Source organism: Protopterus annectens, chromosome 13.part0 (genome assembly GCF_019279795.1).
Source record: "Protopterus annectens isolate FY-2018-M chromosome 13.part0, PAN1.0, whole genome shotgun sequence".
In the NCBI taxonomy this organism is placed as follows: Eukaryota; Metazoa; Chordata; order Ceratodontiformes; family Protopteridae; genus Protopterus; species Protopterus annectens.
In genome coordinates, this window is record NC_056747.1 from 84,257,908 (window position 1) to 84,273,535 (window position 15,628).

Sequence of the window (15,628 nt, forward strand, 5' to 3'; positions counted from 1 at the left end):
ATGAACGTTTTTGATTATTGCATTAAGAATCTGCCTGAAATAGTAAATTAAAGTGTCACCTCTGACCTTTTCTCCTTCACTAGACAGTATCCTCCTATCACCAATGATGTAATCCGTCAAGAATATAAAAAGGAGTTTGACAGTGATCTTAAGCAGTATAAGAAACTGTGTGCTGAGATGGATAGTATCAGTGATGAGATGAACTTGCTCAACAAGCAACTAGACACCCTGCCTGAGGACAGCTTGCAGTATCAGGTACGTGCTGATAGTTAAGTTTAGCCTAAAACACTCTGATTTCATATCTCTAGTTGGGCTTGCCAGTGCCAGGGGTATGACTCACCGAAAGATGAATTACTTTTTTGTTTTAGCTGGCCTTACAAAGGGAACGGAAATTCAGTCAGCACTTGGTTTTCATGATAAATACAAAGGCCCATGGAAATAAAAAAGACTTCAGTTTATCAAAAAATGAGCTATTCTTCACGATAAGGTGATCGTGTGTGACACCAACCACCACAGCTGGAACTGTAGTTCATTAAAGAACAGTATAAATAAACACGGATGAGAAGAAGAGGTACACATCTCTCAGAGGCTCTACCTGTTTCATATACTTGCTAAGTACATATTGATATGGTGGCTGGTGCTGTCTTTTATTGTACATTGTAAATAACTGATCCAAGTAATTTTGTTTGTTATATGCATACCCTCAATCTTCCGCAGTAGTTTAGATAAGGTTGGAGCTTGTGTCCGCACTTGCCTTGGGACAGTTTCTTTTGTACTTGAGTTAGGTAAAGATGGATGTAGAACATAGTAGAGTATATTTAAAAAAGGTTTTCCCTTTGGGCATTATTTCACATTGTGGCTTTACAGAACAGTGAAGCTTACATTATCTAAGACTCTGCTTAGTTTGTGGCAGTTTTTAACTGTTCATGCTTCAATGAAGGTAAAGGAGTGGTGAGAGTAAGTGACCTTCAAAAGACAGTCTACAGTATCCAGAAAAATGTATTTTCTGCTGTTGGGAGTTATCTGTGCAAGTTGTTTTTGCTGTACCAGGTGTCAGCATTTCAGCAAATCCATCTGTCCTATATACCCATTGTGGGATAGCGCACTTCAGGGCATTTGGTCCTTATGCATTGGTGTCTGAGGATCATTTTAAGTTTTAGTTGGTGATATCATGACACTGCATCACTTCTGAATAGCTTGTAGTTTCTTGCAGGCCATTTCAGACTTGCTGTGTTACCCTCTTGGAGCCACTGCAGTAGGTTAGCAAGCAAGAGACCTGAGCTGTCATCCCAGAGCTAGAGCTGAAACCTTGAGTACATACAGCCAGAGTCAATATGAGAGACGTTGGATAGCCACATTTCTTCCATGTTGGTGTGCAGAGAAATGAAAGCTTTATAAATAAGTCCAGCACACATTATAATGTTGCAGTAAAAGGCTCAGATATCAACAGCAGCTGCAGCATTTTGGTAGGTTATTTATCTTATGTGGTATCTTACAACTATGAATCACCAACATAGCTATGTGCATTTTTTCCGTATCACTGGATTGAGAACCTGTTATGATGTCATCATCCAGCTAGCCAAGGATTTATTTTTCCTGGCTGTAGCTGTCCCTGGAGAATGATTTATGTGTTTGCAGATGCTAGAGGCTTTCTTTTGTGAATGTGCTTATTTTTTACATAGGCTTCTTCATGATATTTTCTGCATGGATTCATCTCATACACTGACTCATATGCTGCATGTCGTACTTCTGTTTGACCAAGTGGTGCTGACATTGCAGTGGGCCAGACCACTTCACTGGACAGGAAGACAGTGTTGATCACTCACTACCACCTTACCTTGCTGGTTGTTCCATTATCTAGGTTCGGAGGAAAACGCTAGATTGCAGTTTCACTGAATGTTCTGTATTGGTTATTTAACTATGAAGCCACTGCAAAGATGAGTAACTGAGTCCAGAAGTAGAAGGTTTTTTCTGGTAGCTTTTGGTGTGAAACAGTATCAAAAGCTTTAGAAAGGTCAAGGAAGAGTGATGAGACAAGATTGGATTAATTTAAATTGAGATTAATGTTATTAATAAAGCTCAGCAGTGCCATGGATTTTCTATGATGTGGGTGAGTAGTAGGCGATTTTGAGCAAGATGTTTAAGAAGTTGTAAATGGTACATTTTTAAAGGATTTTCAACAAGGGTAACAGGATTGCAGTTAGTCTGTAATTAGAAACATGTCTGGGTTTTCCTCCTTTTTGAAGGGGCAGAGTGAAAGATGTCTTCCAGAGAGATGGTACATTTTTTTTCTTGAATGAATCTCTTTACTAGAATTGAGATGGGGAGGCTATGGCCTCTCCTACAGTTTTTAGCTATTCAGATGGGAGGTTATCTGGTGCTAAGGTAGTAGGTTTTAGTTTTAAGAGGAGCTTTTTATGACATGGGTTGGATGGTAAACAAGTTGCTAGAATTATTTATTTGGGGTGATATGTGAGGGGTAGGGTTAATGGGATTGCTAATTAAGAAGGTTATAGGTTGTATAAAATGTGAGTTGAACTGTGCAGCTGTACTGTTAGCTTGATTTGCACTGAGGAAGTTAGGTTGGGCACATTGTCCAGGATTGAGAAGACATTTTGTTGAGGATCACAAAGTTTTAGGATGTTAGGGATGTTGATGGTTTCTTGATGTGTGAAATATTAATTACCTTTGTCTTGTTTTATTAGGTTTCTGAGATGTCCATAGTGTTGCACCCAATCTATAAGGGACTCCTTTTTTAAGGTTTTATTGAGTCCAATTCCAAAATATTTGCTCTCAGTGTAAGTGACTTACTGTAGTGTATTATTGAAGTAAGTTACTTACAGTGAGAGCAAGTCTTTCAGAATTGGGGCAGCTTACACCTGTGTAAATCACTTATACTGAGAGCAACTCTTTTGGAATCTGTCTTATTGCATCTAATTGTTGTTTTTATCACTTGAGTAAAGTTGTATGAGGTGTGCTGAATTATTGCAGTTTATCATTTACATCTATGATTATAATAGTTTCATGGTGGATGTTAGAAGATAACTAATAAAGTATTTCTTCTGTGGTGGATATGTTATTACCTTGGATGATTTTCAAAACAATAATTAAGAGTGTTCTTATGGCTGCTGAGTTGTATGCATAGCAGGAGGATTCCTGAATTACTGAACTGGGGTGGGGTGGAGAATGGGTAATAAAAGAGTTGTGGGAGTTGTAAATTATTTATATAAATATCAGCAACAGGTTTCTTATGTATTCTGTCTGAACAGAGGATGGCATATCTTGTGAGTAGAATTTCATTGTCTGTGGCATCTGGTTTTAACCATGTTTCTGTTGCCACCAGAATGTCAGGACAGTAGGAAGCTATCTTTGCATGAACTTGAGGTGCTTTCTTACATATAAGTTGGAGATTGGTAAGCTGGAAGTAAAGGCCAGAAGTTGTAGGAGAATGAAGGTGAGAGATTGCTGGAGTTGTGCAGTTTATAGTGGTAATGATTGGTATTTGATGAGTGGGGCTGTTTGAGTAGATATCTCCACTTAGCTTGAATGGTAGTGAGAAGTAGGAAGTAGAGTAGAGCCATTTTGTTTTATTTTGAGTTTTATTGTTGGGCTCAGAGGATATGTCTTATTGCTTAGGAAGCAAGTTTTGAAGTAATCGGCTTGAGAGTTGCTGTACAGGGTTGGGCATATCTAGTGATGGCAGGTAGAGTTGTTAGTTGAAGGAGGTGCAGTCTGTGGGAGGTGGTTATGGTGTTGATTAAAGTAATACTGTGTAAGTTGGGCAAGAAATGTTAATGCAAAAACCACAACTTAGGAAGTTGGAGTCATTTTACTTATTTTGAGAGTTGGGGAAGCAAATAGTGAGATGTACAGATATATTAGTGTGAGAAATTAGAAAATGCAAAAAGAGTAAGTCATAGTTAAGAATCTGCAGTGTGAAATAGGTACAGATAGGATTTTTTTTTTCATTCTGATAAATATACTTTTAGGCTACAACTTTATACAAGAGGAATGTGTAATAGCTGCTATACAAGAAGATTGAAATGACAGAGATGTATAATGTGGATTAGGGATTAAGAGTAGAGAAGTTGAAAGCTGGAACACAGGAAATGTATTACAAGTGAAGTGAGGTGTTGTAGCTAGAGTTTAGTAAGAGGGTGTGATGTAATGTATTAGACAGTAAGAAGTGTATGAGTTACAAAGAAAAAAATAAATGTTGATAAGGATGTAGGTTTTATATTGCAGGGGTTGACAATTTGTAATGAGTTAGCATGAGTGGTACCTTTAAATTAAATTGAAAGTAAAAGATGGAGAGGAGAAGCTACTGTGAAAATAAGGGAAAGTGGTTGGATGTTGTAAATGGTAGTACGTCTAGAAGAAATGTTAAGGTGGGGATGGGAATTGGGTCTTGGTAGGGGAGTGGAGTGAGCCCAAGTGAAGGGAGGGTTAATGGACCACGTTTAACCCTTGCAGAACAGGGTTTGTTGCAAAATCAGTCTATGAAAGTAAAAAGGAGGAGAAGGGAGACGCAGTCCATAATAAGTGGAGTATTCCAATAGCAAAATGTAGGAGGACACAAGCAAGTAATAGAATAGTACTGGCTAAAAAACAATGAGTGAAGGAGGACGTAATTCAGGAAAGAAAGGAAGAAATAAACAGTTTCAAAGAGAATCAATGTCCCATGACAAAATAGAGACTGAAATATCTTTTGTTTTCTTTTGGCAGAAGTAGAAACATTTAGTGGGAGGGTGCTTCTGCAGACAAGCTACACCCTCTGGTTCATAGGTTAGTACTAGGTTAACTGCCTTTGTGAGCCTTTTTAAGTCTAGCTAATTATCCCTTGTGAGACTCAAACCTTGCACCTTGTGTTTACAAGGCAAACACTTTAATCATTAGGCCACCCTCCTAATCCCTCTTAATGGGGAGTAAATTGGCTGCAGTAAATAAAAGCTGACAATGTGATTTAATAGCCCTATAGTTAACTTTAAGCTGAATGCGAAGAAATGTAGCGTGGTTCTTTTTGATAGAAATTTCCCACCTTCTGTTATATGAGTGACACACCTCTCCAAAATGATACTGTCATAAGGGAAATGGGCACTGATTGACAACTCATTTTTATTTTACCACCGTGTCCACATTAGTTTAGAAATCCTTCGTTCTGGCCCAGCTATTTTTCAAAGGCATCTCCTCTTGCGCTTAGAAAGTCTTTCTTCCCCTGTAGTCATCCTTCCTAAGTCACTAAATATATTGCTCTTTCTGAAGTGTACATTTATAAACCAGTTGCTCAACTTGAGAAGCCACTGAGATTCATAACTAAGAAGATCACTGGTCTCAAACCCCTTGCTTACCTAGATAAGTATGGTAGCCCTTTTCTTATATTCAGTCTCTTGCTTTTCAATTCAGGAAAGACCCTGCTCTCTTTGACCTCCTGCACCTCTGCAGAACCAATAGTTCCTGTATCACCTGGACCACTAATCTCAGCCTGCGTCAAGCAATAGAGACTCATTGTTGGGATATGTACCTAGACCAACCTGGGACAATCCTATGGAGCATTTTCCGTACATGTCAAGCAAAACACTACTTTGGCTGATTTCAGTGCTAATCTCAATAAGTGGTGGGGCAACCCCCCAAACTTATATATACCAAGTCCGGGATCAACATACCGTAGATAAAAGGGAATATTCAGAGAAATGGCCATCTTGGACTTGGTATGTTCCAAGTCTGTTTTTTTTTTTTTTTTTTTTTTTTTACTTTTCAGTCTCTGTGTTTCGTTTCGGGGCTTGCTGTAGAGGGTCCTGAGATACCAAATGGTTACCCTATATCTTTTGTTTTCCTTTGAGAGATCATTAGTTTAACCTGCTAAAGAGAAGGTTCTATATAAAAAGGAGAGATAGGATACTGCATATGTTCTTAGTTAACAGGCTGGGAAGCAAAGGTTCATCCATGTTAAATGCTGTTGTTTTCTTTTCTTCTTTACTTTTACTTTGTGTTTGCAAATAAGTTAAAAGCATAGGACAGTGGACTAGGGAAGATGAATTATGATGATGCATTGAGAAGACTGGATATAAAATGAAAAAAATGAAAAAAAAAAAAAAAGAATGGATGACTATTATAAAACTATTTTATTGTGGAAGAAAGTATGGTAGAAAAGGAGTCTGGTTATGTTGAATGTATTAAAAAGTGTTATATTGTACCTTCCCAGTAAAGCTTACAAGAAAAAATAGAAAATGAATAAATGGAGAGGAAAAATGAAGTATGAGACAAGATAGCAGGATTTGGAGTTGGAGGTTATTTCATGAAGAAACTGCCTCTGAAGGCAGAATTTAAATATAAATAATACAAGAATGGCCATGTAGTGTAATAGGATACAAAGAAGATGAAACAAACATGCTTGTTTGTCCTGAAATGTATACAAAGTAAAGATTTTTAAAAATCTGTGGCATGAAAATGCCATTTTCATATGGTGAAGGATTTAAAATAGGTAACATTAAATATTGTATTATAAGAAGGAATTTCAGAAGTAATACAAAAGTAGGTGGCACAGTTGTGAAAAGTTTATGGTTACTGTGGAATGGCAGATGTCTGAGTGCTGCATTTGACAAAGCTTGAGATAAAGTAGCAGGGATTCATTTTCAGAAGGATATTAACAGACAAGGGTAAGCAGAAATTTCATGTGATTAAAAGCAATGTATAATAGTTTATCTTCTATGTACTGATATGGACATTCAGAAGTGAGAGCTATGCTTCCAACAAATGATTGTAATAAAGGAAAATTAGATTATGTCTTTGATTAATGGCAGAAGATTGATAACATTGACAAAGCCACCCTAGTCTTTACAGTAAGTTCCATGGCATCTTTTGCATCCACCTGAGCTACCAAATTGCCTGAAGACAGCACTTCAGAAATGTATTATCCCCTTATGCTGCAGTATAACTATAGTGTTGGAACCTGAATCCAAGCAGTTGTATGAGGTTAGAACCCACAAACTTCTCTTACTGGCATCAAAGGTGAATTGTGCTCCCTGTTGAACAACTGGCATGTGTGCATGTGTGCACCTGTGCATGTGTGCACGTGTGCATATGTGCATGTGTGCACCTGTGCATGTGTGCACCTGTGCATATGTGCATGTGTGCACCTGTGCATGTGTTGCATGTGTGCACCTGTGCATGTGTGCATGTGTGCATCACTGGTAATGTGTAGACATTGTAAACTGTGTTTCCTGTTTCCCTCCCACAGGTTCTGTTGCTGCTCTGGTGTCATGTAGCAGGGAACCTGAATCAGGTGCTGTGGGTACTGATAATGATGACATATGTGTAATGGCACAGGAAAGTATGCCAGGGTCCGCCATTGGTCAGCCGATTGACAGTACACAGCTGTCGACCCCATCAATGCGCACAGTTATCCTGCCAATACACCCTTTGTCACCAATGTTCCTAGGTGATGGACAGCATACAGTGGGCATTGACCAGGGTAATGTGGTATCTGTGGCACATGCCTCCCCACACAGCAGCCATGGGCATGGCCCAGAGATGGTACCACACAGACAGATGTCCAGGGGTTCTCGTGGGAGCATCCGTGGGCGTACTGCCCCTGTCAGACGTGCCCACAGAGGTCTTACAACCTCAGCTATGTTTCGGGCTGTCATGCAGGCACAGTCACGTATGGAACGGTACACCAGACAGGGTCTGAGGGAGCTGACAGCATGTCGCACAGCCATGACTGACAGTATGCGTGACATTGCGGCTGCCATCCGTGATTTCACCGATGTCATAGACGTTGTGGGGACATATTAGACCGGTTCCACAACTACATGTCAATGAGCCAGGGTGATGGTGGGCGGTTGAGGCGTCGACATGGCCGTATGCCAGCAGCAGCTGGCAGTCGTCACGGACGACAACAGGGCCGCGGCCGCCCCCGTAGTGCCAGCAGCAGCCCCAGCAATGCTGGGTCTGTGCTGTCATCAGACCGCCCGAGGAGACCATGTGCACGTGGCTCTGGCCGGGCCAGACAGGGATCTGTGTCCAGTCAACGAACACCTGCTTCTGATGACAGTACCCAGTCTGGGTTGGTACTGGATACAGTCCGCAGCACCCCTGCAAGGCACAGGTACCGTGTCCGTGGCCAGAGACACTGATCTGTATGACCTGGCAGGTACAGTCTGTGGCTGTCCACAAACACCAGTATATGGCAGCCATGAGGTGGAACTGTGTGCATCCATACACACATGCGAATTGACAACACCTAGGGCTACCGCATACACGCACACACTGCATCAACATTGCCCCACCTTCTACTGCTGTCCCTCACCAACACACATACACATACATGTCAATTGGTGGTATCGGTGGCTGACTCAGGCATACCAAGTTCACACCCTGTGCATATGATGAAACTGTGCCACCTCCTGCAATCTGTAACAACTGTGCAGGTACAGGTTAACATGTTGCTGATGTACAGGGTGACCACATAGATGTGTAGTAATAGTATCATGTTGTTAACAGTACTGTGTGCTGAATTAATTGTGGGTATATCACAGCATGCCTGATGCAGTAAGTGTGTGAATGTCATGTCCTGTTGTCTACACCCATGGTAAGTACCATAGTGTATCATCTGCACATGTTGGCATACTGGTGGTAATGATGGCAACAGAAGGCTACATACATAGGTAGCACAGGGGATAAGGTAATGAATGTAGTAATACACAATGATGGACATGTAAATTGCAAGTGGCATGTTGCCCACACTGGACTCTGCAATGCAGATGTTTGAGGATGTTGATATGTGTGCAGTACTACACAACTGGTACAGGACACACAGGAGCACCCTAGCACTGCATGCTCACATCTCATACCATGCTAGACAGCCCCAACACACATAACTAACTGTCACAGGAGGGAGAGTCCCCATATATGTCAGGAATACTGTGGTGGCAGGCCAGGTAGCATACATCCTACTAAGTATGGAACCACTGAGTGAAGGCTCAGTGTCTGTTATTTGACATGTGTATTACTGCAGGTATGAGCACATGGGTTTCCATCCAGTTATTGTACATCCTGACAGTACATGGTCTGTACACTTGTGTGCACTGAGACTGGACCCTAGCCATCTGACCCGTGTATTTCCATGTACATGTGCATAGTGCCTGCATATTTGCAGTGTTACCTACTGGAACTGGTACAGCTTGTTTGTTGTACAATGGACTACATGCAGCCCTGTTTACTGTAGCTTTGTTTGCATGCATGTTTGCTTGCAATTACCCTGAAATACTGCTCACACCTGCAGTGCATAGTTATAGAGCTTCTGTGGACTCCTAGTGCCATCTGCATAGCTTACTATATGTATGTCCATGTCCCACTTGACAGGATGTCACTGTTTGTCCTGTTCACATGTACATTGCCTGTGACACAGTGCATATGACTTACCTGGCATGTGTCCACGTGAGCAGTCATATATGCTACTGCTAACTAATCACAGGCACTACACCTTCACATATTCATCTTCTGTTGAACTACCTGCTTCGCTAGGGACGGCCTGCACCTGTCACCCCTGGGCTTTCAGATATTGGCAAAGGCTCTTGCTACCCCCATAGTGCCTATGTTAGGCAAGGCTCAAATGACAAACCCACCTTCATAGGTATCACAAGGGATAAGAAACTCAGAGTAATGCTACCCAACGCCAGAAGTCTAAACCTCCAGATGCATGCACCCAAAACACTCCTTGGCATGGAGAACATCGATATCTGTGCAGTAACAGATGCCTGGTTCAGGGCTACTGAGAGCACACCAGCACTACCAGGTTTAACCTGGTTGATGCCTTTGAAACAGTCACCAAGGCCATTGACGAGGGGAAGGTGGTTCACACAGCCTACCTGGACCTTACAAAAGCCTTCACAAAAATACCCCACTTGGGCATTCTAGAGACGCTCACCAGCTTAAATATAAGCCCCTATGTCACTAGATGGATTGCACAGTGGCTCAAGGACAGAACCCACATGGTTAGAATTGCTGGAGCCATGCCAGACTCCAAACCAGTTACGAGTTGTGTCCCACAAGGCTCAGTCCTGCGACCTCTCTTGTTTGGTATATATTTATTGGAGGTACAGGCCAACACGTACGGACTGTGGCTGACCAAATATGCAAATGACTGCGAACTGGCCACCATAATCGACTCTCCAGCCGACACAAGCATCTTCCAAATGGGCATCATAGAAACAGACAACTTGTGCCAGAGCCATGGCCTTCAGCTGAACAGTGTTTAGAAAGGGGAATGTGCATCCTGTAGTCTGTTCACCTAGTTGCCAAAAGGGACATTGTCCTCACACACACTAACCCCCCTCAGCCAAAAACACACACTTGCCAATTGCAGGATTCAAACCCCTATCTGACTATGTTATGACACTCAAGACGGACACGTTAGCAGAGTGTGCTATTCACATTAGTGGGAGGTTTCTTCTCTTGCTGTACTTATAGGGTGCTGACATCATCAGTGTTTAGAAAGGGAAATGTGCATCCTGTAGTCAGTTCTCCTAGTTGCCAAAAGGGACATTTCCCTCACACACACTAACCCCCTTCAAATAAACACACACACTTGCAGGAATCAAACACCTACCTAACTATATTATGACACTTGAGATGGATGCATTAGTGGAGTGTGCTATTCGCATTACTGGGAGGTTTCCCTTCTCTTGCTGTACTTATAGGGTGCTGACATCATCAGTGTTTAGAAAGGGAAATGTGCATCCTGTAGTCTGTTCACCTAGTTGCCAAAAGGAACATTGTTCTCACACACACTAACCCCCTCAGCCAAAAACACACACTTGCCATTTGCAGGATTCAAACCCCTATCTGACTATGTTATGACACTCGAGATGGACACATTAGCAGAAGGTGCTATTCACATCAGTGGGAGGTTTCCCTTCTCTTGCTGTACTTATAGGGTGCTGACATCATCAGTGTTTAGACAGGGAAATGTGCATCCTGTAGTCTGTTCACCTAGTTGCCAAAAGGGACATTGTCCTCACACACACTAACCCCCCCCTCAGCCAAAAACACACAATTGCCATTTGCAGGATTCAAACCCCTATCTGACTATGTTATGACACTCGAGACGGACACATTAGCAGAGTGTGCTATTCACATTACTGAGAGGCTTTCCTTCTCTTGCTGTACTTATAGGGTGCTGACATCATCAGTGTTTAGAAAGGGAAATGTGCATCCTGTAGTCTGTTCTCCTAGTTGCCAAAAGGGACATTTCCCTCACACACAGTTGCACACACACTAACCCCCCTCAGACAAACACACACACACTTCATAGGTTCATAGGTTCATACTAGGCTATCTGCCCAAGGGCATTTATAAGCCTAGCCCATAGTTATGTGGCTTTCGCCACCCCTTTAGTTTGAATAAAACTATGCCTATTATTTTGCTGTGCCTCTGTCAAGCAGTGACACTGAAGTAATCCCTGGGGTATATCTGCGATCTCCCATCCATTGGTCAAGATTCCTCTTGAACAAGGCCAGCGAGGTGCTCTGCCTCACATGTACCGGGATTTTGTTCCACAGCATAGGGAGTCTCTGGGTGATTAATCTGTCCCTCCAGCACGTTCTATTAATAACCGTGTCAAGGTTTAAGTCTCCCGCCCTTGTGGTTCTGAGGGATCTAGATTTTTTGAGGTGAAGCATATCCATCAAATCTGGGTTTGATATGGCCTTATATGTCAAGCACAGGTCACCTCTGAGCAAGCGGTATGAGACTGAATAGAGCTGGAGTTCTTTCAGTCGGGTAGCATAAGACATATTTTTGAGACCCTTTATCCTTTTGGTGAGGAGCTTTTGGGGCCTTTCCAGCTGCTGCACTTGCAGGATTCAAACCCCTACTTAACTATGTTATGACACTTGAGAAGGACACATTAGCAGAGCGCACTATTCGCATTACTGGGAGGTTTCCCTTCTCCTGCTATACTTATAGAGTGCTTACATCATCAGTGTTTAGAAAGGGGAGTGTGCATCCTGTAGTCTGTTCTCCTAGTTGCCAAAAGGGACATTTCCCTTACCATTCACAGGATTCAAACCCCTACCTACCTATGCTATGACACTTGAGACGGATGCATTAGCAGAGTGCGCTATTCGCATTACCGGGAGGTTTCTCTTCTCCTGATGTACTTATAGAGTGCTGACATCATCGGTGTTTAGAAACTGGAATGTGCATCCTGTAGTGTGTTTTCCCAGTTGCCAAAAGGGACATTTCTCTCCCACAGACTTACACACACACCAGCCCCACTCACACACTGAGCATTTGCAGGATTCAAACCCCTACCCAACTATGTTATGACACTTGTGACGGACGCATTAGCAGAGCGCACTATTTGTATTACTGGGAGGTTTCCCTTCTCCTGCTATACTTATAGAGTGCTGACATCATCGGTGTTTAGAAAGGGGAATGTGCATCCTGTAGTGTGTTTTCCTAGTTGCCAAAAGGGACATTTCTTTCCCACAGACTTACACACACACCCACCCCACTTACTCACACTAAGCATTTGCAAGATTGAAACCCCTAACTAACTATGTTATGACACTTGTGACGTACCGATTAGCAGAGCGCACTATTTGCATTACTGGGAAGTTTCCCTTCTCCTGCTATATTTATAGAGTGCTGACATCATCGGTGTTTAGAAAGGGGAATGTGCATCCTGTAGTGTGTTTTCCTAGTTGCCAAAAGGGACATTTCTCTCCCACAGACTTACACACACACCAACCCCACTCACTCACACACTGAGTATTTGTAGGATTCAAACCTCTACCTAGCTATGTTATAACACTTGTGACAGACGCATTAGCAGAGCGCACTATTCACATTACTGGGAAGTTTCTTTTCTCCTGCTGTACTTATAGGGTGCTGACATCATCGGTGTTTAGAAAGGGGAATGTGCATCCTGTGGGGTGGCAGACACCAAGCACACTCTGGCTTAGCTGTCATTCCCTAGGGCAAACAGCCTAGTGTTGACCTCTACACCCATATGTTTAATTGTCAAATGCACATTATTTGTTGCTGGTAGACTGTTTGCACATCTTTATTGCCATAGCATTCCCTGTTTGTATGAACAACTTGTGCATCTGTGGAAGATGTTTGCATATGGGAGGGATCCACTATATCATGTATGTCTCTGTAGTCATTTAACTGTGTGCACTGGGCAGACTGCTGTAATGTGGTTGGTTCCTGAAATAACACATAAAAATACCGGATATGTGTGTCCAACTGCTAAACTGAGATTTGGCCTAAGTGTGTGAGCATGCCCAGTTCAGCCTTCCCATGGCATGTTGTCTGACATATGTCTCATTTATCAAAGTGTGTGAGCATGCCCAGTGTGAGCATTCCATATGTTGGACTCTGCAGCCCACCACCTTTGTGGATGAGTGTGAACTTCAACAAATATCACCCGTTTATGGTTGTGTGTTGTGTGTCATGTTGTGTAGTTACTGTACAACTGCTTTGTGTGTGAACGCAACAGGATTATACTGTGCCTGCAGTGTTTGCATGGGATACTTTGCATACAGTTGTCAACATCCTTTCACACTGACCTAACACTGTAGTACTGTATAGTGTACTGGTAGTACTTTGACTGTGGTGGACAGTATCCTGGGCTTTAGTGCTATCACTGCTTTACATTTCGATAGTGAGCACAACAGCCTGGTTAGGGGCCAGTTGTGTACATCTGACCATGTTGCATTCTGTTCAGATATGAACTACTTAAACCAGGCTTGTCCAACATTGGTAGTGTATTCCACAACATAGGTGTACATTTGCAAACACTAGCGATGTGCCCTAGTCCATGTCTAATGCTAGTTGGAGAGTGTGTTTGTCCTTCAATACACATTGTAAGTGGAGTTTGCCATGACATACGTCTTGGTTAGTATACTGTGCCTCTGTCTACCTGTGACATGACAGTGATACCCAGGATAAAGCTACCATCTCCCATCCACTCATCAAGATTCCTATTGAGGAAGATTGATAAGTGACTCTATGGGTAGCCTGTACTGGGGGTTCACTCATGGGTGGGAGTGGCTTCTGTGTTATGGATCATGCAGTACAGCTTGTCCTATGTAAGTCAGTGCTGGGGTTCAGGTCTCTCATGTGCATAGCTCACTGCCATTCAGATTGTACAAGGTGCAGCATGTTTATTGATACCAGCAACACAGGCAACACATGGCATCTGTGCAAGCTCTTTGATACTCCTGGTGAGGTACTGTTGGGGACTTTACGGTTGATGGAGATGTCTGCTGAGGTACATCCCACAGGGGCTATTGTAGTCAATTGTACCACTGATGAAGGATGACTGCAGAGCCACAATGACCTCCCCTTATCTAGATCTGACAACCTTCATGATTAGGTGGGTATATGGTATGTTTCTGTAAACACTACAGCACATGTTTGTCCAATGCAGGATATCTATCACCTTGTGTCCCCAGGTCTCTCATTACATGTTAACTACATAATGGGTTAACACCTATGTGGTAATTGGTGGGCACTTACTATATATCCACGGGGGTTGACTATACACGTTTCTGCAATTAGCTTGCTGACATGGCTATGGCACCAGTTGTCTGTTTCTATGTGGCCCTTTTGTGGGATGCTTGTATCAGCTGGTGGATCATATGTGGTGAGCAGTTTGTAGTCCTCTGCAAACATGTTCGGACACAGTCCTTCCATGTTTGCCTGTACCTATGGGACATATATACCAGACGAGGGAGATCCCAGGACCAAGCCTTGTGGGATGCCAGTTTTATCTGGTTTGTAGTCTGACATGGCTGCAGCATGTCTGAACATGTCTGTTCTGTCCTTGGTCTGGTTTGCAACCCCTCTACTGACATAGGGGTTTATATTTAAGCTGGTGAGCTTATCTATAATGAACACGTAGGGTATTGTATAGAAGCCTTTGCAAGGTCCAGCTACGCTGTGTGGACCATATTGCCCTCATCAATTACCTTAATGACTGTTTCAATTGAGTCAAACATGTTTAGGGGCAGGATCTGCACTTAAGAAAGCCACACTGGGTAGGGTCCGGTGTCAGTAGGTCCCCAATATCTTTGTCTGTGGTACATGCTGATCCTTTCCATAGCTGTGCAGACCGAGCTTCTCAGGATTCTGGGGTAGTAGTTTTCAGTATCCATTCAGGCAACACCTTTGTTGAGAAGGACCACTGTTGTTGTACACTGCTCTTTGGGTACATATTCTGTGGTAAGGCTGACATTGAGCAGTAGTGTGGTTTGGCATTCCATTCATCTTGGAGTCCATGTTGCACTAAGCCCAGGACACCATCTCATACCATTGCTGCTGTGTGTTTTGCTTTGTAGATGTTGGCTGTTACCTCAGCATCTGCAATGTCAGGGGGCCAGCAGTCTGCTGGGATAGATATTCTGCATTCGGGGGGGGGGGGTATGCACTGCACCTGTCAGGATGTATATTGGCAATATGTGTGTGTGTTTGTGATATTTGTGTGATTCAGAGCATATCTGTGAATTCCCAACATGGTTCCTACCATCAGTTGTGAAAGCCTTGGGATTATCCTTAGTGTCCTGTACAATTTGTATCTTCATAGGTTCATACTAGGCTATCCACCCTTGGGCATTTG

The 15,628-nt window shown here is 42.7% G+C and overlaps 1 protein-coding gene across 1 annotated transcript in view; it reads left to right on the plus strand.

Moving 5' to 3' along the window:
• Positions 1–15,628, plus strand: part of LOC122817596 (occludin-like) — a 617,143-nt gene that overhangs the window by 492,114 nt on the left and 109,401 nt on the right. Inside the window, exon 6 of the mRNA XM_044090634.1 lies at positions 84–255. Coding sequence (XP_043946569.1) covers positions 84–255 — 172 coding nt within the window. The remainder of the gene's footprint in view (positions 1–83; positions 256–15,628) is intronic.